The 26,435-nt window shown below is 40.1% G+C and overlaps 1 protein-coding gene and 1 long non-coding RNA gene across 4 annotated transcripts; one reads left to right on the forward strand and one right to left on the reverse strand.

The window, feature by feature from the left end:
* Positions 1-1,629: 1,629 nt before the first annotated feature.
* ZFAND5 (zinc finger AN1-type containing 5) lies at positions 1,630-18,115 on the reverse strand. Of its 2 annotated transcripts, XM_068927219.1 has the most exons (6): positions 17,882-18,115; positions 13,851-14,008; positions 13,328-13,439; positions 12,809-12,906; positions 3,551-3,676; positions 1,630-3,267 (listed from the first exon to the last, which is right to left on the reverse strand). In XM_068927219.1, the coding sequence occupies exons 2-6, from the start codon at positions 13,999-14,001 to the stop codon at positions 3,119-3,121; spliced, it is 636 nt and encodes a 211-aa protein (XP_068783320.1). In that variant the 5' UTR covers positions 14,002-14,008; positions 17,882-18,115; the 3' UTR covers positions 1,630-3,118. The 2 variants fall into 2 exon arrangements, with proteins under 2 accessions (XP_068783320.1, XP_068783318.1); XM_068927217.1 differs by lacking the exon at positions 17,882-18,115 and having other exon boundaries at positions 13,851-14,061.
* LOC138064462 (uncharacterized) lies at positions 14,195-26,435 on the forward strand. Of its 2 annotated transcripts, none has more exons than XR_011137718.1 (3): positions 14,195-17,315; positions 25,014-25,090; positions 26,142-26,435. It is a non-coding gene; the product is annotated as an uncharacterized lncRNA (long non-coding RNA). The 2 variants fall into 2 exon arrangements; XR_011137719.1 differs by having other exon boundaries at positions 25,014-25,076.

Below are 26,435 nucleotides of genomic sequence, written 5' to 3' on the forward strand. Positions count from 1 at the left end.
GCCAAATGCTAAATAAGGACTAGTATCATGTGAAGCGATCGTGTTTCTTTCTTGGAAAGAGAGTACACTGTTTGTGGCCATTTGTCACTTCAAATCTAAAGACCAGAAGATAGCCCATCTACAGCAGCTTTATGAATGGCCTGTGCTTGAACTTTTACCTTTTTAATCCTCTTTTCCTCAAAGCATTTTAATACTTCTGATAATGTACCCAGACTGACTGTGACTGGCAATACAGTGGGAGTCAGCCGTTTATTTTAAGAGTCTATACCAGTCTCCCAAGTTAAATTGGGGGAACTCTTTGCACCTATATTCGTATCCCTTTTTGCCAACAAAGATGTACTGCAGCGTTTGCATTGAAGTTTAAATATACATTTACTACACTTTTCATTACCTGCTCTTACTAAACAAGCTTCCTCCTATCTGAATTCTTGATGAGCCTCAACAGAACTAGGACTCCTGAATGATTACATACCCTGTAAGAATTATTAATAAAGCTCAGTGGAGCTTATAAACTTAGTTTAGAATACAGTTTAGAATACCTCACCTGTAGGCAATACACACGAGACAGTTCATGACATACAGAACAATGAGAGATTTCTCATTCCATACTTTCTTTCACAGATCTACTGAGATCTACGATTTCAACAAGCCTTCCCAAGTACAGTCTTGGTTCAGATGAAAAAGCAGACAGAGGTGAGATCAAGAACATCAGATTCACTAAGTACTGGTATCAGCACAGCTAACCTTCCTAAAAATGTTCTAGCCATAACAATATCACAAATATGGATACATTCTCTTTAAACATCCAGTTCCAAAGTGTTCTCAGATTCAAATGAGAAAAGCATTTTATGCTGCAGCTGAGTAGTTGATTTTGCTTAGTACAAAAGGTGGAAAAAAATTCAGTGCTTTAAAGCAGTTCCACAATTACAAGTCATAAAGTTTATCCTGTCAAATGAAGGCTCAAAGCATGCCTTTGTTCCCTTATCAGAAGTATATATAGTGGCAGCAGCAGGAACTTATCACTCGGGTGTTACTTTCAGCTGACTGGTGGGATGCACATTATCCATTTCTGGTATAAGCAACTGTTATATTTTAATCCAGCAATGAAGATAGCTTCTTCCAAGTCAAAATGTGCTGTATGCTCTGTACTTTTCTTTGTCATTGGGAAGGGTAGGTCTGGCATATTTGACATCCATATTCAGACCCCAACAACTCTGCCCAGGCCTGCTGATGAAGATTTGGACAGAACAACGCAGTCACTGTACTGGCTCTATTACTACTGATCCGCTGGAAATAACATTTGTAGGCAAAAGAAAAAAAAAAAAAGCCTTTAAAGTTCACTGCAAATGCTTTCCTTTGTTCCCTTTAAGCGCGTCGTCGTTTCTGACATTCTTGTCTGGCCATGAAGTAGTTATCTGTATTCCAGCTGTTCATGCTTCTCTGACCTCAACAAGCCATCTTAGACAAGTTAGTATGTCAATATAAGAAACAAAGGTTAGAAATAGGCAGGTTGAAGCAAAAAGACAACATCTATACAAAACTAGAACTAACTTTGTAGCCCAATCTCCACAAGGTCAACTTCAGGTTAGGGCAATAACTAAAACCAATGAACTATCACAAAAGGAAGTATTTCCTTCTGTACATGATTTTTATTATTTACATAATACAATATAGCATAGATGCTGGGTAGCATGATTATGTGCAATACATAAATATGAACTATCTGTACATGTTTGCATATCTAATAACTCAATTGAAAGAAGAAAGTTAAAGCAAAAACCTGATGCTTTTAATAGTGAAGTAAGAACTAAGACTGAACACTGCAACAGAAATCAGAATTAGCGCCTTGTGTACATACGTAACTATTTACAGATGAGAACAGGCATTACCACAACACTAGTCTAAACTGTACTCGTTTATATAAAAAACACAAGTTTCATACATCACAAAAAACCTTCCATTATAACACAGAAGTGATATTACCAGACAAGCATCAGTGAAGTATACTGCCTTTTCTAGAGTTGTTATTGTACAATGCTGTAGATAATGCAGCCCATGCAATACACCCAAGAACACTACAGTCCTAGACCCAAGTACAATTAAAAATGATAAAGCAGCCCTCCAAGAGTGGTTCCAGCTACCACTTAAGTCTACAGCAGCCATGTTGGGTACAGTTTTCCATGCAGAATGGTGCAATTGTTACATTTCAAAATCAGGAAAAATAAAAAAGCTCCTAATACTCTTTTGAACCCAGAACACATTAGAACTTACCCAGAACGTAAGTAGTACATGAATAATAAACTGTTCAAATACTTCTGCAACTTACTCAGATGTACGTGTGTCGCTTGAGCTGCTGTGGTATGTCTAAAAAACATATGTAGCTTTTGTTTTGTAAACCAATCTTACAATACTGTGCTACACAACATTTCTAGCTATGCAAGGAAAAGCAGACAACTCTGTTGCCGGCCAGTTCATAAGTTCCTTACAGGACACTTCCTTTGGGAACCTATTTTCCATGATTCTCAAGTTAATGTAACTGTTTCCAAAAGAGTTCTCTTCTCATACATGTCCAATTGTTTCGCTTTTCCCACTGCAATTGTTAAGCAACTGTTTCTTAAGACGGACTCGCCTACATAGCTTACGTTCTGCTGGAAAACAATGGAGTGTGGAAACTAAAATTGGAATGAGATTTTAAATGATAGAAGTAGACTGCAAACCTTTCCGATGTATCCTTCTCCCAAACAGGCACATAACACTAGCCAAAGATTATACACTCCAAACACTCCTCAAAAGGCAGATCTGCTGCAAACATGCAGATAGTATACATCTGTTTGGCACATGTGAACTAGAGTTTGTCCTCTGTGCATGTGTATTCCTGTGCAGGTTCTGATCATCCAATTATATTCTGGGGAGGGCATATACATTTTCAAGGGCTGTATGTATCCAATTCTGCCTGTAACAAACACCCAAACATTCTGAAATATCATTAAGACAGACAAGACTAAAAGTAAAACTTTGGAGAACATCAAAGGAAAATGGCCATGCATCTGCTCTTTAATGTTTTCCTAGGATATATTAAAATAAAACAAAGAGTCAGTCTTTTCACAAGTAGGTTAGTTTATATTCTCTGGATTTTTTCAGCCACCACAACTGGGTTCTCTTTCCTGATTTTTGCTGCAGCTTCTGCTTTGTAATCATATGGGCAGTTATGCTTGTCAGAATAACGGTGAAGTCCACAAAACAAGTTTCCACATCGGCAGTCAAATCCTGTACAAAGAGGAGGAAGCAACATCACTAGGAAGCTTCAGATATAAGCAAGCTGTAGTACATCAAGCGCTTAATCAATAGAGACAAAGGGGTATGTGCACCTATTTTGACAAACAGTAAAAAAACCCGAACATTTCCAAAATATCAGCTGTTACTAAGTGGTCTAAAAACTCTGGATTATGAAGCAGCAGGTAAGTTCAACGGCTACATGTATTTCAAATACAACCTGTAAGAGGCAACTAATCATGCATATCCGCTCCATATTGACAAAGTGCTCTCATACCTGTAAGGCCAACCTTCTTTCTGCACATGAAACATCTGTTCTTCTTTGGTTTGGGCAGTTCAGGAGCTCTCTCTTCATTCTGTGAAGTACTAGGCTGAGAAACTGACGGGCTTGGTTGAGTAACAACTGTTAAAGCAAGCAAAGAAAACAGAAGTTGAAGTTCTTCTTGACTTCACTAACTATTCAGTACCAAGCATGTGTTTATTAACGCTAACGTTTATTGTCTAGAGTACTATGCAGAGCAGTTTATGAAAAAGTAAATCAGGAACACAGATTTTTAGGTACTGTACTAACTTCCCTTTTGGCTCTACCCAAGGCAATCAAACTTTCCCCACTGCTTCATCAGCTATAAAATATAAGATACCTGTCAGCCACATCTATACAACGTTAAGTGCTTACAAAGCACTCCATAAATTCTATGTTCATATTTAATATTAAATCGTATAACGAAATTAAGTTTAATCCAAAAGAGTAACAATATTGTCACTGCTGAAGTTGTTGAACAGAGGGGATACTTGTAGAAAACGTAATCAACAGGAGCACATTCCAGAAACCATTTCCAGTAATGTGTTACTGTGATAGTACTGGGTTACTCTGCTGCTATCCTTGCAGAGTCAGATGATCTAAAATGTCAGTCAACCAAAACAGCAGCTAGTAATCTTTTGAGCTTTAGACCTCCTGATTTTGTGCTACACCCAGAACACAGCTACAAAACCAAACAAAATTGAGATCTTTTTGAGTTGTTTTCCAGTATTTTAAAGAACAAAGTACAGACTTATATGGAATATCTGTATTCCTATACTGTATTCAGCCTTAATGTTCAAGCAGCCACAGTCAAAATGACTCATTTTTCCATTGCCTTTGTCATGAACACCTTCAGTCAAATTTGAGTCACATTTTACTTCAGTGCTCTGTAGGATAAAAATTTGTCCTTTTGCGAATCCGTTCATTTTGTTTGAAATATCTTTCCATCAAATGATGACTTTTCTTTGTTTAAAATCCTCTTCAAATCCTAACTGGCATACAGCAAAGCTGAAGATGGTTATGTTTGTATACAATCTAACACATACAAAACACGGCCCCTGCTCCTCTGCAGTTTTCCTGAGCACTCCCACTTGCACCACGACATCTATTATTCTAATAGATAAGGAACAAACTATAAAATGCATTCCAGAATAAATTACTGAGGACATAAGCTCAAAGGACGCAGCTGTAATCAACCTCATGTACACAAGCAGGATTTCCTAGTTGAGATCCTTTGGACCAGCGTTAGATTCTATGAAAAGTGGATTTATCCACACAGGAAGAACTACCAGTTACATTGACTATTTTTCTACCTTCATTATTTATACCTGTCTTTAAAAAAGCCATCTGTACCGTCATCATAAAACAATCATTTTGTTTGTATTGTGTATCATAAAAAACAGCTCACTATTAATACTAACACCTAGAAAACCTCAACTATCCAATTCCCATTTCAAAATGCGCTACACAAGTTAACTATCTAGTCAGGAGTTCGTAACCTAAATTATAACCTAGATTTAAAAGTAACAAACTTTTACAGCTAATAACGATCAGTGCTTGTACTCAGAAAGTTTTATACAGTAAAAAAAGGTTCCTAATATTTTCTTATTTCAGAAATATTACCTAATTATAACAGTGACAGTCCTAATGAACAACTAAAACCCATTTATTACCTTTTTTTGGATATATCTTATATATCTCCTTTCTAACAAAGAGAAAAAAGGAAAGTTCAGAGTCATGCTATTTTGTTGAATATGAAGACAATAAAACCATACAAAGTCTTGGATACAAAATACTTTAAGTGCATTATAGGTTAAAAAAAGACAAGCATTTTAATCACTGCTCCTACTAATACTTTTCAGAGTAGTTTCAGCTGTTTTTATTTCCAGAAAAAAAACTTTTATCTTCAAAATTAATGTTTTATAGATCTGTGAATACAATTCTCTGAATTTATATTTAAATACCAAGGAAAGCAACGTTCAGTGTTTGGTTAATCTACTTGAAAGCCTATGATGAAGTATCAGCTTAAAATGAATCAATGATGCAAACAGCACAAACCTGCTGGGTCACCATACACCTTAAGTGACAGGTATTAGCTATGGCATTAAAAACACCAAATCTCCCAACAACCCCCCACAGAACTTCCAAAACCAAAAAGCATGTCAAGTTCCTTGCAGATTTGTTAAAATGCTAGTTTGTCTAAAAATAAAATGAGACTTGTAAGCCGGCAGATGAAAAAGAACAACCAGAAGTACTTGCATACTTTGCAATTCAGTATATAGCTGGCCAAGGGGAAACTTCATCTGCATCAGAACTAACTCATATTATAAGCCCTGGAAGTATGCATGTTGTTTCAATTAGATGGAAAAGAAAATGAGAAAGAAAGGGGAAAGCAACAGTGAACTAAATAATTTAGTCACTCACAACATAACACTTAAAGAAACTGAAAACAAGAAAAGGAACAACCTTAATACTTTACTGCTGCTGAACATGCTTACAAGGAAATAAAAGTGGAAATGGTAGTTTCACCCAGGACTCACCAAGACAAAGAGACAGTCTAAGAGATCATTCTGTGCCATAACAAAATATTAAGAACAAATCCATCTGAGGGAAAATAGTACCTAAGGGAAAATGCTACAGACTACTACAAATGTACTTCTTCCTCCATATAAAGAAGCGTGACAAGAAGCGTTCACTGCCACAGCCAGCAACATGGGAACAGGAAAGTGATGAGAGTAATCCTGAGAAATGAAGAGGGCCATTTCATGTAAAAGCTGTTGAACAAGACCCTTCCCCCTACAACTCAAACACACTTCAATAAGGAAAAGCAATAGACAACATCCAGAAATGGGCAGTTAGAAGGTCCCAAGACAAAGATAAGTTGGCAGGGCCCCTTAAAAATGAATTAAAATGTTCAATTTATTACTCTGGAATGGTTATACCTACAGAAAGAAGGCACTCTACCACTTATGCCAGAGTTAAATCTAACGATGAGCGTTTATTATCTTAAACCCTCATAAAGTCCCTTCTGATTGACAGCTAGAACAGAGACAAAGCTGCCTGTAATGCCCTTACTAAAGCTTATAAAAGAGAACAAAATTGTTTTTCAAACTGTGGCTCTAATGAAACATATTTAAAATGCTGTTGTTCTGGCATGATGCCAAGAGTAAACATACATGCAGATATTATCCTGACAACTGCTTGTCACAAAAGACCCTCTTTAACATAGAAGCTAAATCCAGATGGGCAGCCAGAATGCCAGTCCACAATAAACTGAATCGATTTTATGCCAGAAATCACATGGTGTTGATGAAATCAAAGTGCTCTATATGACTGCCATATGATCACCATGGAATAAATCACTGGACAAAAGTTGAAAAGAGTAGCATGAAAATGGTTGTTACGGCTGTCTCCAGATCTGCTTCCTCAATAACAATATCCCTGTCCAGATGAAACAAACTCCTTACCACTAAAACTGATGTTCTGTCATCGTAATGGAGTTTCTGTTGGCATGTACCCTTCTCCATTGCTTTGGTCATTTTGCTTCCCAATCGTTGGCTCAGAAAGCTACCAAATTATGTTTAGTTCACTTGAATTTTACCAAACCGGTTCTCCTGCTACAAGGTTGAAAAACGGAGATTTTTCAGAACTAAGAAAATCTTTATTAACAATTTAAGACAAAAGTAAGTTATTTGCAGGCATTGGAAGAGGCAGTATCGCCAGGAGTAACAAAATGGGAGATCATCCTAGCTCTACTAGGAAAATAAAAACAGTACTACAACCCTAGTACTAGACAGGTACCCGAAAAAAAGCACAAATATAGGTGCTGCATGGTAAATTTGAAGATTTCCTTCATGTATAGTCTGAAGATGAGAAGAATTTAAGAAAGGCGTGTGGGAACAGCAAGGCAACTGATGACTGGAAGTAAGCCACAAACATAGCATGACAGCTACTCAACCTATATACAGAACAGTCCTACAAGCAGGAAGAACAATGCTCTTCTTTCACCCCACAGTACTAAGCCACAGTGACTGCATAGAACTTCTACTCAGAAGTAATAACCACTGTAGTAACTGGATTTTCAAAACTAATTGTGGTTTTCTTTATACAAGACTCTGGCTGCTGTAAAAGAGCATGCCTACTGTAGATATTCTGACTGAAACTTATACTAGAAATTAATGACTCGGATATTTTTTTCAGTTGGTCAAAACAAGATGAAAATAAAACAAGATTTGTTTTAACCTTCCCCATACTTAATGCAAAAAGAAAGGGATACCAAGGTTAACACCAAGACATTTTTAGGAGCTTCTTCTCTGATCAAAGTAGCATACAAAATAGAAACCCTTCAGTTTAACAAACTACATGACTTCCATGGTACTAGTAAGCAGTAAGAATGCCACTGAAGCGAAAGTCATGACAGCACTAAAAAAAGTCTCATATTTTTACTCCTCCGATTCCCACCGCGGAAGAACTGAGGGAGGGGGGGAAAAAAAAAACAGTAACGGAAAGACCGAAACCCAAAAGGGAACCCAGAAGACATCAGAAACACATCAGATGACACTTCTGCAGTAGCAGAGCAGAGAGTTACACTACAGGTTGTGCAATCCTTACTATATTGCACATTAACACCAATTGACTTGTATATAAAATTTGAGTCACTGAGAATAGGATGGACAGTATTTATTACACTAGTCAAGCTTCTTGAAGATATATTTTACTCTTCAGAAACTACAATTGCTATGCTAATCTAGATATGCCCAGGAAAGGCTGAAGAATAAACTGCATCATTTCTAATTTCATTCCAAAGAAAGAGATAAGGCTATTTTGCAATGCATAACTAGTCTCCCACATGCGCAACTTTTAATAGGCATATTGGATACCTTTACTGTTATATCAATATAGGGTAAAGACACCTCTGTTTAAATATCACACTGAAATATAGTTTCATTTGGTCACCATCAGACTCGATGTCTGTTGTACACCTCTCTGTTAAAAAGATATAATAGCATCCTATCAGTAACAAGCACAGCACCAGCAGCTGTGCTCTGTCCCACTTTTCAAGGTGTTCAGTTTCAAGTCTTAGAAAAAGTTACTGGTTCCATTTCAGAACTGTTTGAATCAGGGATTTCTACTCAAGCTTCAGGGGACACGGGAAACTTGAAGAGAACTATTCTGAACACAAGACAAGATTCTTACGTCAGATGGTATTACAGCCAGCCACAAAGGAACTGTTTATAGATAGTAACATGAGTAAATACTACAGCCATGTTTAAAGATAATAGCTGCCTTATTGTTTCTGATTTAAAATACCAAAAAACAAGTAATACCTTTTTTTTTTTTTTTTAAACCATCTTAAGTCTACCGTATCTAAAGCTGGCTGTCTATTCAGCATCTCATTCAGAACATTATCTACAACATATGCTGTACACATCATAGCTACTGGTTTTGATCTAAGATTTGAATGAGGGCAACCCAAAACAAGGTCTCAACCTGCAAACAGGACAGCTGTGTTGTTTAACATTAATATAACTCTAATCACATTGGCTTGGTACAGAGCCAAAAGACAAGCGAGCTAACCATCACCACCTCCTGCCTCGTGAAGCTCATTAAGTGTCAGCTTTCAGGAAGAGAATGAACAGAACCTATGAAATGGATGGAATAAGACTGTAAGTTAACAATATTTGGGGATGATTTTCTAATATGTATTTTACACACAGAGACTGTAATCATTTCAATTTCTGGTTCACTGTCTTTACAGGCAGCGCTATTGCACCACTGAATGTTTATAGAGTGCTATGATAGCTCATCATACTACTCCTCAAAACAGTGCTTTTACTGGGTTAAACAAACCAAGACTCTGATATGCATGCTCATACTAATTAAGTCTGGAAACACTGACAGACCTGACAGGAGACTCATCATTCAGAAAGGTAGTGACCTATAAAGAAGCAAAAAAATGCTAAAAATATGCTATGATTTAATACAATATGATTATTTAAACATACCTGTTCTCAAAGCACTTTCTTTCTAGTGCTTAGTATTTAACTCTGTTCTCTTTCTTGTATGGATCCTTTATTACCACTTACAAAGCCACTAAAGCCAAACAGGTTTACTGAGGAAGGCCTCCAACTATGCCTCTCCAGCTTGGTAAAGGTATTGCTCTGAGGCAATAACATAAGGAAAGCAAAGAAGTTAGCTAAATTCTGCATTTAAATCCTATAACTCAGTGTGGAAAAAAACATAACTATGCACCATATTTCTAGTACAGAAAGATTTCACAATTGGGTGTAGTCTGACTTTGGTCAAGACTTTACTAGGATTCAGTCCTTAATAAAAAGTTCAGGAGCATATCCAAAGCCTGTGAAAAGTATGATATAAACAGTACCTAATTATGAACTGCAGTTCTTATAACATAAAGGTCTTTAGATTTCACTGACTTTTGTGAGCAGCTTATCAGATAAGCAATTGCACTTAGCATAAGCCACAATTCAATTACAGAAGTACAACGAGCAAGAAAGTTGACTTAATAAATTACAACTTACAACAAAATATAACTTCTTGTAATTCACATGTCTAAAACAACTTGGCCAGTTACATCTGTCATATCCTTCTTCCTTCAAATGCTAAAATGATTAATTGCCTTAGAACCTGACTTGTTCTGAATGAGGATCCAGGTTACAACCTCAAATTTGGACAAAAAAAATTAAGGAAAACAAGCTTGTTGCTTCATTTTTCCTCTCAGTTTTAGCATCTTACAGAATCAGATGCTTAAGTCTCAACGGCAAAAAAGTATACTTTAACTCCACAGATGGAAAAAAACCCCACAAAACAAAAAAAACCCCAACAATAAAAAAAATACACAATCGACCAGACAAATCTATTTACAATTTTCTGGCTTCTAGAGGAGGTATCTGAAGTTTTATTTGCTAATGAAAAGCTGGCAGAAGAGAATGAGCCTTCATACTGGCAAAGGCATTAAAAGGAGACCAACCTACTCTGCCTGCAGGCTACATGGTTCGTCCCTGGTCTTCCACCTGATAGACAGTTACAAAATTCAGTTGCTGGGGTCAGACTGTTGTGAAATCATTTTGGAGGATTACATCTCATAGAAAGTATTAGTTTTGTCATGAGTTAAAATGAATTTTCTACGCTTTACTGTTACTTCAGCTCCTCTTCATGAGGACAGACCAACACACATTGACTGCTGCTCGAAAAAGAAGAGAAGAAAAATGCAACTAGCAAGGATATAATAGGGATTTATAAAAAGAAAGGGTTTGGGTCAGTTTCTTGTAACTGCAAGACACTTACAGATTAAGGTACCAGTGAACACAACAACAAACATTCGGTGCATCTTAGATTCCCAACAACCCCTTCGTAATATAAGGGAAGTTAATCTATGCTTTCTAAAACCTGCCTCAAACCCCATGAACACCTAAAAAGAAAACCTGCACTTTTAGAGCAGCTGAAGGTGGTTTCAAGAATTTATGGGTATGAAGTGTGGAAAACTTTTTTCCCCCTCAACCATGTTTACTTTTCAGAAGTTTTTTTTTTTCCCCCAATTGTGTTTATGTTTTATTGTCTTTCCAGCAATCTCTACACACAAGCTTTAACTGAGCTTTTACTGGTCTCGACTTCTGAGTTTCCAACTCTAAGGTTATTTGCAGCTATAAATATATAGAATTGCTTTTAGGGTTTTTCCCCCTAATCAATAAAGGGCATTGTGTGACACTAACTATCATGTAGTTGCTTGGTTAACAAAAAAGATATTAAGTCAATAGAAGCAGAAGACTGCCCTTTACATCTGGCAAAAATAATAAACCCCTATGCAAGTTTTAGCAAGACATAAACTGCCTATTACTTGACCACTGCTGCTGTTCTATGTATTTCTCATTCCTGCTTGTCACCTTTTCAGGTATTTATAACAAGACAATATGGGTCTGTAAATATTGTATAAAAGTATAAATTATTTCCCAGTAACATACAATAAGCCTCTTCAGATGACATCAGTTACAAGAAGCTGAAACATGTTAAGAATCTCCTCTCAGTCTGTGCATAACCGAAAAAGAATATAGTAAAAGCAACTGTATTTTAGTTCATGTCACAATCTTAACTTAACATGACTTATTTCAAATAGATAAATCCTGTGCACAAATACTGAGCAATTAAACATCAGCTCTTACAACAGTCTTTTTACCGGTAAAGATACATCTAGACAAAAAACATTTTTATACAGTGCTGAGTGGTACCTTCTGTAATTTCCAACTTACTGATTTTCAAAACTGAGAATTAAAAAAACAAAAACAAACCACCTTTAGGTGTAGTGAACAGATTTCCTACCAAGCATCAGTCTTCAATGTTTTGAAACAAAAGACGACTGAAATAGTCTTCTTGTTTGAAGACTATTTCAGAACTGTTAAAATTAAAACATGTGGGTACCTATGTATATGGAACAAGTATGTTAATATATCTGTGTGAATAAACTGCTGCATAATAAAATACAAATTCAATCATTCACTAGTTGTAGGTAAGAAAGCATTCCCTCCTATACACCTGCCTCCAAGAAATATTTTACACTTCAAAGTTTAGATACAACAGCCACAACCTTCCTGCACAAGAGTAAAACTTTTAAACTGAACAATCTCACTAAGCAGTTAAGGTCATTAAATATTCTTTATCTGCAGAAAAATGCTTTGGTTCTAACTACTGATTACTCAATCAGTGTAAAGGACATTTGGCAGTCTTTTGTCAATATTCTAAACCAAGCATTCCCTTTCACCACACTTCCATTCTTCTGCAAAATGGAATTTATTAAGAACTTTGTTCTCTAAACGCAGCAAGCCATTTTGACTGCCATGAGTCAGCAGGAATTGTACTGCTAGATTTTACACAGAAATCTTAATGCTTTCACTTTGAGACCAAACATCTTGCCCACATGCAGTTACAAACTGTCTTGCTTGCAAAAAATAAGGTCTTGGAGCCAAAAGTGCCTTCACAGGCATCAAATTCTCTACTGAATTTGAACTGAATCTGGAACTGAATTGTATCTAAAATCCATATTCTGGAACTAGACATTTTTCTTTACCTCAAGGGTAGCAATACTCAAAAAGCATCCATAACAGTATCTTAACAGTTCCTCGGGACCACCACCACAAAGGGAGAGGCCTACCTAAAGAAGTTAAACTAACAGTTTCTGTTAAGTCACCAGTTATACCCAGCATTACTCTGCAAACATACCTGGCTCAGTCTCTGTTTTCGGTGTTACTTTTTCCTCTCTCGAAATGCTCATTTCTGTCATTTGCTGCGTTACAGGCAAAGCGGCAACAGGCACATTTCTGTTTAGGTACAGGGAAACAGGTAATTCACATTAGTTTTGAGTTCATAATAAAAGCTTAAATTGTCCAAACCCATCTATATCAATAGGCTACCTGTTCAATTATTCCTGATACATTTTCCTGATCTCTACTTCTGCTATAGCTAAAGTATTTTTCACTCTTATTTCAGCTTCCCTAGAAGAAAATATTCAATCTGTAGAGGGTATTTCTCCAGGAAAAACAAACATCCTTGTAAATGCAGCAGTTCCAACACCGAACATTGTAATCAGTTCTTTTTATAAAGATTCATAAAGCACCATTAGGTGCACTGTCCCTTTCTCCCCTCTGCAGGGACTCACTGTACTAGGTCAATATTACTGCAGGCCTTTCACTTGCTGCACTCTCAGCTCATTCCAACCTCGAAATAATACTTTAATCTTACCTTGACTTTTCAGATGTGCTGCCAGCAGCACCTTCACAGTTGTTTAAGCTAGTATCTGCTCTTTGTACAGATGTGGAGTCTGAGGTAGGACTGTTTGAACCACTGGCTGTTCCTATGTAATAGGAATTTGAGAAGTTAGTTGTAAGCAAACTACAGATTGTAAGTTAATCAAATATTCCTGGATACAGAAATGAACCTTTTCCCCTCATTCTTCATTCCACTGACTCTTACTTATTACTTAAAGACTGACTATATTGTTAATGACCAAATATAGCAATTACATAAGAACACACTGATAACGGCAGATACTTAGAAACGCAAATTAAGGCTCAACACCAAGTTGGCAAGAATTCACTACACAAAAACACGTTCCTATTCTTGCGGTGTTTTAAAGCAGTATTCTCTGATATTCATAATCTTAGTACACAGCTTTCAGAAGTTCTCCTGAAATACGTTTTTTCATTCCTTTCTTCATCATTATATTTTCAAAAAAAAAAAAAAAGAAAAAGACCGAAACCCTTACCCATTGGGCTGATTCTACCACTGTTCTGCTGTCGCTGAAGATGCTCTTTGTAGCAAACAGAACACATCCCATTTGTCCTAGGATTTCCATAAAATCCACATCCTGTACTACAGAGCATGGGCCCTGGGGTCTGATTTGTCTCCTGGGCCATCTCGATGCTGTAAATAAAACCAAGAACTGCATTAGGAGCTGGCATGTCACCAAAATCAATTATAGAGTTATAGAACTGAAGTATGTCTGCTCACTCTGCCCCCAGAAAGTCATATCAGCTTTTAAAAAAAGAGCTCTATTGATGTTAATATACCATTCAATACTGCAATTGTATTGATGAGTAACATCTTTATGAACCTAAGAGAGAAAAAAAAAAGTGTTATGGTACTAATATCAAAAAGTAATATACTTGTTCGACCCCGGGCTGCGTGTGCAGGTTACGACCAAGTTCAACTCAACAGCCAACAAAAGCTTTATTACCATCTCTGAGCATTCACAGCGCAGCAAAAGAACAAAGCCAGATATCTGTGCAGAAATAAGCAAGATCAAGTTTGTATCTACTAAACAATTCTGGCAATTAACATAGCTGATGTTTTTTTCCAGCTCCAACAGAATTTCACTTTTTCCAGTGATGCATCGTTTTGATGCTAATTCCATTAATTACTAGCAGTTCCTACTTTCAAAATACACTTGTTAAACAGAACAATAAAGATCACTGAAGTATGGGCAACAGTCAATTTTAATCTGTATTCCTATCTTTAGGAGCAGTTTCCAAAACAAGGCCTTCAACTCTGCTTAAATTGCATATGAAACCTGATACTGAATATTAACTGGCAACAACATGTGTACAACAGGCCTTCAGAGTCAAACAGCATTTCTGAAGTAAGTTCAGACATGATCTTACTCTTCCAAGAAGATACAAAACAAACAACTTCAGACTATTAAACACACTCACACAGCCTACGCATTTACGAAAAGCTAGTTGCATCCTTTGTCTTAAAAAAGTTAGAGCAAGTCTCCCAAAGGCAGACAATGCTAACCCTCCCTCTCATCAACTGCAAAACACAGGAATAAAAATACTTCACCTTCACTGGAGGTTAACCTCTGCAAAACAAGGTTAGTAGAAAAACTGATATAGTAACCAAATCCTTGGTTCCCAAGGGCAATAAAACTGGAACACAGTAATCAAGTGACGTACTACAAATTGAGGACATGTAAGAATATTGCACTTGTCCTCCCAAAGCTTAGATTTAGTAGAAGCACTGTACAAGTCTCTTGAAGACCTTTCGGTGAAATCTCTAGACTACTGTCTTTCTCTTTAGGAGCAGCCATAACGAAGGATATTTGACTACTGATGCTCATGAGAACTCAAATATACCAAAAATAAATTAGTTCCAGTGTATGAAGGAACACTTTTCGTAAGTGAAAAATACCACACTGCAAAGTTGTGAATACATCTCAACAGTATGACAGCTGCAATTGGTAAAAACAAAATCTCAAGGGTCAAAGTAAATCAGTAGCGGGAGAAAACAAACAAGCAAAATTAATCTCCTCCCTACCGATGGCTATGGGACTCCAGCACCTTTGTTTCAGGACAAAAGGCAAACTCACTTATTCTGATAGACCTCTCAACAAACTGCAGCTTAACAGCCATACACTGGTCAAGGCAGTCAGCAGAAACAATAACCTAACTATTTAAATCTAAAATCCGAAACATCTTCTCACCCATATTACAGCTTTATGTTTCTATAATAGAAATAAAGATTATACTTCTGCCATGTTATTAAGCAGATAGCACTCAAAGTGCTATCAAATACACCGCCACCATCAATCTCAATCGATTTGCTCCACTTTCAAATTACTATGCTGTAAACATGTATCTCCACTTACTAAATCTAGCTTTAGGTGTTAATGCTGGTATTAGCATACTACAAACAAGAGTCTTCAGGGCTCCTTTGTCAGCACATTCTTTCACTACTTGAAATACCTGCCCCTAATTGAAAGGTCAAGTTGTTGTTACCCAATGCCTACAAAATTGTGCTTTATCACGCTCCTGAAGAAGGTCCAAGTATCACCTCTGTCTCTTCTAAAACCCTTTATCACCAACTGGAAAACAGTTATACACTTTCCCGTACTGAATCTCATAACCAGGACACTAAATCAAGCTGTTTAATCTTTTGAACAAAGAATAGTGAAAGTGAGGTTTTCATAAAAGGGCCATTACTGACTTCTCCAGTTCTTTAATGTAGGAACTTTTCTGCTGAGATCATCAGCAACTAGCTAAAACCTACTTACTAACGCAGTTCTATTTCCCTGGAAAACTAGCTTCTAATATCATCACATGTGTGTCTGCTTCCCTTAACATTTCTCAGAATCTTGGGTCACATGGGTGAGTGCATTAGCTTCCGCCTGTCACAAGGCTGCAATGTGACAGGCTGAGCTAGAGGCTCAGACACAAAACCTCGTCAACAGGGGCCTCTGAAATCAGCTTCTATTTATATCCCCGAAGGCTGCCAACTCCTACACAACCCACAGAACTGAGGCAGCCGAGCATACACCCACTGTTAGAGGAAAATATAAAATCCGATTAACACGGCTACAGCTTCCTTTCTAGAGGGAGACGGAGCGCAGATACTTAAATTCAATCAAGAAAACGCAGCATCATGAGCTAGTCGTCTCAAACAGCCATTTTCATCTCTAACTCACAGCAAGAACAGAAAACAACTGGGTGTGCTCAGAGGCCTAAGAGATGATTACCGTTTCACAGGCTTGCAAATATACCCCCAACCTTCTTGGGTGGGTAGTTACAACCAAACTATTTGCCTTTCCAAAGCATAAAGATTTCTTCTACGTCCAAAAGCAGCAAGTCAATCTCAGGGATATTCCTATTTAACCCTATGACCTTACCAACATAATAACAAGAAGCTATTTTATTCATTAACTCCAACAGTGATTTATGCCACTTAACTTCATAGTTACTGGTAAACTTACCCAGAGAAGCTAAAGAGGGGATATAAATACTTAACTATTATTATCTTTGAGTTAGATATCTAAGTCTCATAACTAAGGTAGCTTTTTCTGTTCCACATTACAACTAAGCTAAGGGATAGCAAATTTTAACAATACCAGATATCGAGACTATTTCATTGATCAACAAAAACATGCTCCTTTTTGGGCCCCAAGTACGCTTCCAATAAACTACTGCTGGAAACGAACGCTTATGCCTGTTAAATCCGGATTTTAATATAACGCATGGAATAAAAATCCGAAGTACACTTAAATCGATAATAAAACCTGGGAACTGCGTCAACGGTAGGACTGAATTGGCTAGCTGACCTAAATACTTATTTATCTCAACATCCTCCTCTAGAAAAAGAGAGCGAAAAAAAAGAAGAAGAAGAAGAAGAAGAGAGAGAGATTCAGCAAGGATGTTTCAGGCATAAGCCTCTGTAACACAGTGTCCTAGGCGAAGCGGTAAGGCGAAACAAAAATGGAGAACACGGATGAAAACCGGGCATTTCCCAATGACGATTAAGTCCACCTCAGTGAGTCAGACAAAAGGGAAGGCACTGCCAAGCGCTCCAAGCGTGATACGTTTTAATTGCCTTCCTATTTATTTATTTATTTTTCCGCCGGGGACCCGGGGGCTGCCGGCCTCAGGAGCACAACGGGCAGGCGGCGGGCCAGGCCTGCCGGGCGGGCACCGCGGGGCCCCGGTGCCGCCGCCGGGCCCGGGCGCCTCGCAAACCCCTGAGTCATGGCCGGCACCGGCCGCCGCGAGGCCCCGCGCCGCTCCCGGCCCCCCTCCCCCCGCCGGCGCGGGCCGCGCAAGCCCCATTGTCTCGCTGCCTTTGTCTGCCCCGCCGAGGGGCCGCCGCCAGCCCGGCCCGCGGCCTGCCCCCGGCACCCGCCGACGGCAGCGGAAACGCCGCGGGGAGGCCCGAAAGACACCTTCCTTCCCGCCCCGCCGCTGCTGCCGCCTCGCTAACGGCCCCGCGAGCACCGCCCGCGCCCCCACCGCCCCTCCGCGCCCGCGTTACCTGCTCCGGGGTGGGGGGAGGGAGAGGGGCGAGAAACCCCGCGGCGGGTGCCGGAGGGGGCGCCGCGCGGGGCGCTCCGGGCTGTTCCTGCGAGAGCGAAGGGAAGGGGGTCCCGACGCGGAGCTGGCGGCGCCGCCGCCGCTTCCCTCCTTTGTTCCCGCAGCAGCAGCAGCAGGAGCAGCAGCAGCAGCGCGGAACGAGACGCGCGGCGCGCAGGGGCAGGGCGAAAGGAAGGCGCGGGCAGGGGGAGGAGGGAGCCCAGCCCGCCCGCCCGCTCGCCCCGGCTCCGCCTCTTCCCGGCCGCCGCGAGACGCCGCCGGCCGGCCCCGCGCGCTGCCGGGCGGAGGCGGCGGGCGCTGCGCGGGGTGGGGCGAGCGCGGTGCCGCCGCCCGCGCAGTCACCGGCCGCCGGCGGGAGGGGAGAGGGGGAGGCTGGTGGGCGGGGGGCAGAGGGCGGTGCGCACCGTCACAGAGCGACGTCTGCCCTGCGGGGGGGGGGGGGGAGAGGGGGGCGGGGGAAGGGAGGAGGAGGGGGAGGAAGAGCCGTGTGCAGAGCGGCGGCCCCCTCGGCGCGCAGCGTCACCGGCCTCGCCCCGCCCAACCGCCCCGAGGGGCGGGGCCCGGATCTGGGGGCGGGGCGAGGGGGTTCCGCGTGCGAGCGGGAGGCGGGGGCAGGCGGGGGCTGGAGGGGCACGCGCCGGCGGGGGCGGGGGCGGGGGGAACCACGTGGGCACGGCCCGCCGCAGCCTCCCCCTCCCCCTCCCCATAACGGAAGGTCGCGCCCCCATTTAACGGTTCCGTTTAAATGTGACCATGCGGCCGCCGCTAGGTCCCCCTCGATCGGGGTGGGGAGGGGGTCCTGGGGGGCCCTCCCGCCTGAGTTAACTAGGCAGTCGCCGTAACTCGTGCTGCTTAAAAACTCTTCAAAGAGCTTTTTACGCTTGGGCGGGGATAACATCAGAGTTTGTGCCGTGCTGGAGGGCTGAGCGCTGCAAAAGCAGTTTCCAAAAAACAAGTTTCCAAATCCGTACTAGGGATCCGTACAGACTACCTTTTCAACAGTGACAAATTGTGGTATTTCTAAGAATTCAGGCACTTGCTTAGATTTCCAAGTGTAGTCATAGAAGTGTACTTCTAAGTGCAGTATCTAAAAACATCTTGGCTGTCTTCTAGACGCAGGCTGTTGTCTGCTTACATTTTTAAGGATAAAAAAATACTAAACAATAAAGTATTAGTTGGCTACTGCTTTTTGAATAGGATATCAGACTTCATGAGTTGGCTGCAGTGATAAACCAGTTTAAAGAATTGAGATAACTGTTGTTTGGTGCTGCTATCTTTCTGTAAGATAAAGAAATTATATTTGCTGTGTTTTTTGTTGATTTAAAATTCTTAGTTTTTGAATGTTTATGAAATATGTTCTGCTAAAAGTAAATTTCTACAATTTACAAAAATATCACCTTGAAATGTTCATTTTAAAGATAATTGAGATAGAAGAAAGAGGAAAGCATGTTTTAGCTAAAGCTTGCGGTCTTCTTTGCTTTTCTGTGTGCTGTGATCAGGAGGTATGCTGTCTTTCCCAGCAACTTACATATTTTCTAACTGAACACTTCCCCTTTGAGGGCTTCCTATTATTTCTTGGCTGTAGCTACCTATAAACATAGGGTGGGACTTGAATGCAAACCTTGACTTGCATTCAAATTTTTCAAGTTTGTGTGCATATCCCAACATTTAAATATTTGTATACTTTTTCATATCTGGACTTTAAATCAGCTTTCAAAGTTGGCATGCTTACAGTAGACTTCATGTCATTTGGATGCTGAAGAAAATATCTGTCTTCCAGGATGTTGATAAAGCTATATGCTCAGAGGATGTGGCACTGACCTGGATGGTTAAGAGAGAAAGAAAGGCTGCATCACTCTGGAGAGGGGAGCTAGGAGTTAGGTGGTCATGCAAGCCTGGATAGTGTGGGAAGAGGAAAAAGAAACCAAAGGAAAGAGTAAAGCTTGTTATTTCAAACTTCCTGCTCACTGTGGGAGCAATACAGGGTAGCTTGTAGTTTAAAAACACTGTTAGTATGTATAGGAGGAAGAGGTTTACTTACTTTGTCATTGCAAATTAAGGGCAATAAAATATTTTTAAGTTAGTTTTCTAGGAAGAGGAAGATGCATATATTCGTACAAGTATAGTATGTTTTTTCTGAGGGACAGAATATCTTCAGCAGTCAAATTCAAAGCTGCAGGTAAAAGTTCAAAATAGTTCAACCTTGCTTAAATGCAGTCTCTGCTGTATTATTCTACTGATATTTTGAGACTAGAGCATATTGGGCCATGTATTTATGGGCCTCTTGAAACCGTTTAATTTGAAGAAAACAGCTAGAATTGGAAGGTATGGCTCTGTGGGAAATATACCACCAAGATCATTAGAAAACCTTTTTGCCTGAAATGCCTTCTAGAGCTGATCTTTGTCCTTGTTTGTCAGAGAGATATCTCCTGATACCCAAAAGCTTCTATCTGAGATAGATAAAACTTTCAGATAAATTGAATTATATTGTGCTGAAGTACTCTCTGCATAAGCATAGGACACTACTGCAAGAGGCATGTTATGAAACAGCGATCAATCTGTAATGAGGTTTTGGAATAACCCCTATATTGTCTGAAATGTTTGGGCTGGCTTCAAACTTAGTAGCATGCCCCAGTTTCAACTATTACAAGAAAATATTCAAATGCAGCATTTTCAGGATACATTCCTAGCAGAACTCTCAGATCATTTAGAGCTGGATAACTTCATTTTCCCATCTGGGGAAAAAAAAAAAAAAAAAAAAAGCTAAAGCGTGTATTATTTTCCCCTTGCAGGGATTTTCTGACCAGGACTAAAAGATGATGATAAGTCTAATTGCAAAAAAGCAAATTTTATCTACTAGTAGCCCTCAAGAGTAGTTTCCATCTCTCTTACTATGGCAGGACAGAGGCAGAAGATTGTTTCAACTGAAAAACATTAACTTCTCTTACTTTTTCCCTTTCTGAGGTAAATCTCACAGAGCACTGTGGTTTCCAAGAGGCAGGTCAACAGAGAGTTTACTTCCCCAAAGATCAGGAGCCCCAGAGGAAAGGGAACTGGGCAGATTTGCCTGCTAAGATCCTTCTCCTATGTGCTCTTCTCACATTAATCAACTTTCCCATGTAGGCTGCCTAAGAAAGAAAGTATCTCCCTGCATGTCTCAGTTCTTTAGAAGATCTGTTCTCCTGGCCTAGCAAGCAGTAAATCGCAAGGGTGTGTCAGAGTGTCACATCTATTATGGGGTTCTGCCAAAGCTGCAGGCTGGGAGGCCCTCCATTCTCCTTTCCAAGCCGCAGGAGGATTGCCTCTCTGACCCTAAGTGTATTTACCAGAGATTTCTTCCTTCGAGGGTTAGACTTCTGGGACCATCCATTTGCCTTAGAGTCGTGAGGGCACACTCCCACTACACAAAGATAATGGATTACCCTTAACACACAGCTTTGTTAGATTTATACTAGATAAAAAGAAGAAAAAAGAACCCTACCCATAATACCCGGGTGTCTTATGAAATCATAAGTGCGGAAATGCAGCCGCATTGGCCTAAGCTGGAAGAGCGCCTTCTATGTAAATTGCTGATTATTAACCTCACTGCTAAGCTATACTCCCCTTCTCCTCAGAGCAAACCCAACATAACAATGAAAATGCCCCAGTAAAGAGGTAACCACACATTTTACTTGTTCAATGCCGAAGACCTAATTCTAGCTCCTATTTTGGAGACTGCTTAACCTGTAAATAGCCTGGAAATTTCAAGAAAACGATGAGGTTCACTCAAGCTACTTTTAAGCCTTTTTTCTAACTCAGCATAAGTGGAATATCAGGGAACTGTCAAAGGAAACTTCAGTCCTTGGGTATCCTCAACATGTAACCCAGGGAAGCAAAGGGGGGAGCAGAAGGGTACTTCCACCCCTAGAAACCACAACATTGAAAGAAGGGAATGATTTGGACCTTACCTTTGTCTGCTCAGTGGCATCACAGTTAAGCTGTGCTTCCGAGGAAGTGTGGGACTTGGGTCAGGGAGAGAGAATTTTAAACAAATCTTTTCCTTCTCAGGTGACCATCCTCAATTTAAGTTAGTAGCTAGACCAGACGCATATATCTTCCATGGACTTACAGCTGTCATACCTGGTTGCATTTTGTCTTGTTCAACGGTGTAGGTGTGTTCTCACTGGATTCAGCAGGTGAGGCTGCATCTAGCATGAAATGCCCAGTCGGGGAATCACGAGGTGGCAGGGTGTGGAGCAGGGTTCTGGGCACCCAGGCACTCTCCTGAAAGCAAACTTACCTCGTGGTGAAGGGCACTGGCCTTTGAAGAGGCTTAGGGTGAAGTGTGGCATCCCTGAAAAGTTTTGGTGGAAATCAGAGATAGATGGTGAGCAGTTTGACAGAGAGGGACAGATGCCCATCTTCACTCACAGACTCTTTCCTCTAAAACTTAGTAGTCTACTGCTTGATACATAGTTGTAGATTTTTGCCTAAGAATGGTACCAAAAGGCTGCCAATACATTTTCTCTCGCCTTTCTTCTGTAATGCTGACATTCCAGGAATGATGCATGCTCTGAGAAACAGTCTCGTCTTCATTATGGGCAATAAAGGAGAGGTAGAGAGTAACTAGAGCACGAGCTCTTTGGGCAATGACTCTCCTTTTCTGTATTGGTATACTACTTAGCATAATGTGATCCTAGATACAGCTGCTATTCCTAGGTGCAACTAGATAATAATGGTAATAATTATTACAAAGCGGGATTTGAAAGGCAGTGAATCTTTATTTGCATGATTGCAGAAGAGGAAGACTTGCTGGCATTTCATTATATAACATGTTTTAAAGGATATGTCTGTGAATACTAGTTTTAATAAACTTTCTCCATTCTATCTGCTAATGCTCATTTTAATTGTACTTTATACAGCTTCATTGAAATGAAAATTATGTGCATACTTTTTGAAATTTATGTGCTCCATCCTCCCTGTGCAGAAGCAGTCCCACATTTTCCCTGTTCAGTCTTTTACAAGTACTGTAATGACAGAAACTTTTCTTGTCGCTCTTGATGTTCCTTCCAAGTCTCAGCTCCAGCTGAGCTTTGACTTTCCTGACACCATCCCTACCCGCCTAATGTTCTAATCCTCCAACACCTGATGTTTCCCATTTCCTCCTTTGTAGCCTGTCTGTGCTTCAACCCCCTCCCCTCCCCCCCCATATGCTGCCTTTTTGTATTGGAGCTTTGTCACGAGTTTCCTGCTTTGCCAAACCGGCCTCCTCATTTATCTCCCTGATTTCCTGCACATTGGCATGGACAGGTTTTGTGCTTGCAGGATGCTCTCCTTAAAGGCTGACCCACTTTCCTGACCTCTTTTGCCCACTAGAACGGCCTCCTATGTCTTACCCTGAATTCAGCTCCCTGAATAAGCCACATCTGTTCTCCTAAGGTTAAAGGTCTGGTCTCTGCTACTCTCCTGCTTCCCTCACTCCCTTCAAGATCTTGACCTCCACTATTTCATGGTCACTACAGCCAAGGCTGCCAGTGACTACCACATCCCCAGCCAATTTGTGCTTGTTAGTGAATCTGCTGATCCAGCTGTGTATCACCAGCTGTGCGTCACGCCTGGTTGGCCCACCCAGTCCCAGCAAAAAGTTATCCATGACACCCTCCAGAAATCTCCCGCATTGCTGTGTTGCCCTTCCGGTAGATGTCAGGGAGGTCAAAGTCCCTGATGAGAACAGGCATGTGTGACACAGAGACTTCCTCGAGTTAGTCAAAGAAAACTTCATCCCCTTCCTCACCCTGGTCCGCAGCGGTCTGTCACACTCTCCCACTGCAATGCCATGCTTAGTGGTGTCTCCTCAAGCTTTCACCCGGAGCTCCGTACACCCAAGCTGCTCTTCCACATAGAGGGCAGCCTCCCTTCTCATCTCCCCTGCTGGCCTCTCCTGAAGATCCTGTACCTGTCCATTGCAGCGCTCAGCCACGCAAGCTGTCTCCCGGCAAGGCCGTTTCGTGGAAAATACCTTGTTACCTGCATTCTCTGAACGTCTAAGTCAGGTGTCTTCATTAAACATGCCAAATGGCAAAAAACATTGCTTCTTAGGCAGCCAGATCCTAAGTCTTCTTTGGGTTCCAGTTATCAAACTGAACATCTTTAAGTCTATCTGTAGCTTGATCAGTTGCAAGTGTGGACTACAGAGCAGTGATAATGGGCTTGGCAGGAAAATCCTCTGGTCTATTTTGTATTAATCTCAAACCCTGGACAGTTCCAACATGGACAACATGTCACAGTAATCTAATTGCAATGAAGAAAATATATTGTTAGTTATAGCAAGGCCTTTTGTTGACTGAAACTTTCCTATTCTTAAGCAGACAAAAGGAGAGTAATCTTTGTTATGAGTGTTACCTAAGCAACCTAAAGCAGGCCTTGATATGCCAAGCTGTGAACCTATGCGAGTGCAGTGCGGCAGACAAGTGCCTCAGTGAGGCCTGCTGTGATGATCCTAGCCAGTGTTTCTGGTTTCCTTCATTCATTGTACTAAAGGCACCTTAATGTTATCTAGATTAATTTTCACCTCCAGAGCTTAATGGGTTTTGAAAGACATGTCAGTTCCTGAGCTATTTTGAATAGTGTGCTCTCTCTTTGTGGAACTCCTCGCATCCCCCTGTTATCTGTCTCACATGAAGAATATACTCTGTAGTTTCTTAGCCTCTGCTTGCAAGTGGCAAAATTTATCTGACCACAGAAACTAGATTTCTGTCTCCAAATGTTTTTTGCAACACAGCAAGAAAGAAGCCTCTCTAATTGTGTCATCCAAAGTGCTCCAATTGTTTAAGTCACTTGGTCATCTGAACCATGTCAATCAATCACGAGTCAATCCTATCACCTTATAAGAAAAATGAAGAGTGAATGAAGAGTTCACAGGAGTTATACTGAAAGTGTCATCCACCAAGCAGTATCTGAGATCTCATCTGTATTATCTATGTGCTTGTAAAAATAGATTGATTCTTTATTAATTATTAACACCTTTTAACCAAGACTCAAATATTTTGCAAACATTGATCATGTTATATTAAGCATTGATTGTTCTGCTTTAGGCGCATCAGGTTGGAGACTTGCTGTATCTCCTGAATCTTCTCTCACCAATCCATATGGACAGGGTATGTGCTGAGAGGTGTGTATATAGTATGAGTTGGGGATATGCTGTTCGTTTATCAGTCTGTCCAAAATCTGTTGCACAGACTAAATCTTGGCTCTTGGAATCTTAGTTATTGTTTTACATATATAAAGTATGTAATTTGTAGAAGATAGTATGCGATAGATAAGCATTTTCATTAAAATGTATTCACTTTCCAAATTACTCACCAGAAGCTGTTGCCTTACAAAGAATTAAGTTTATATAATAATTTTTCTGTAATTAGTATCAGCCACGTATCCTGAAATGAATATGTGCATTGTTCATTTACTGAAATCTTTGTTGCTGGTAAATAAGTTTTTATAACATTTCGTATAATAAATATAAATAATGAATAGATTCGTTTCAAATCTTATAAACAACTTGAACATTTTTCATCATCTTCAAAAAATTTTTCTACTATTGATCTGAGAAATACCCTTGAGATCTCTCTTTGGTATTTCCTAGTTGTTTCTCATTTTGCATCTTGTTCCTGTGTCAGGAATCCATGTATCCTGTTCAGTCTTGGTTGCTTGTAAATTCTTTGCAAAAGGAGCACGTTGCAATTAAATATGTACATCAATAAAATACAAATGAGAAACCCTTATGTTGTATAAATAGCGTAAATGGGAGATAGATCAGTTTCTGAGTAAATTTCTAGATGCCTCAGTGTTTTCTTTTTGTTGCTGACCTTAATTTCAACTGCTTCTTTGTGTTCAGATTTGAATTGATAACATTACTAATATCTTGAGTTCTTATTAAGATTTGTATTTACTACATTCTCTGAGCAACTGAAATCATCTTCCAGTACTTGAAAGTGTAGCTGCTCTGTAAGATAAATAAAGCACCCAAACTGAAACACAACAATAAGAGATTGTTCAGTTTTCTGCTATTTGCCTTCTGCTACTTGCTTGAATGGCTATGAACTGTGTCTTATGTATGTATAAGACAAGTATGTAAGACATGTATATAAGACATGTGTCTATTGCATGGCACATATGTTGTAGGAGCTTCCCTTCATACAAATTTCTGTTTTTTCACCTTTAAAAAGAATCCTGCTGCAGCAGTGTTAAACTGTTAGAGTCCTTTCTGCATCAGAACATGAAACACCTGATTTCACTCTGCCATGGCTAGCTTCTGCTTTTTGAAGATGATGACAGCCGTCACTGCCATCAATGGAAGGAGGACTGTTCTGCCTTTCCAGAGGGCACCAAATTGATTTCCAAGCAAACTGGAAGAAAACAGAAAATGAAGTAGACAACAGACTATGTGAACTAGATGAATATCTTTGTAGACTGTGGTACCTTAATTCTTCCTCTAACAACAAAACAAAAATAAATCAACA

The sequence above is a fragment of the Struthio camelus genome, chromosome Z (genome assembly GCF_040807025.1).
Source record: "Struthio camelus isolate bStrCam1 chromosome Z, bStrCam1.hap1, whole genome shotgun sequence".
Taxonomy (NCBI): Eukaryota; Metazoa; Chordata; class Aves; order Struthioniformes; family Struthionidae; genus Struthio; species Struthio camelus.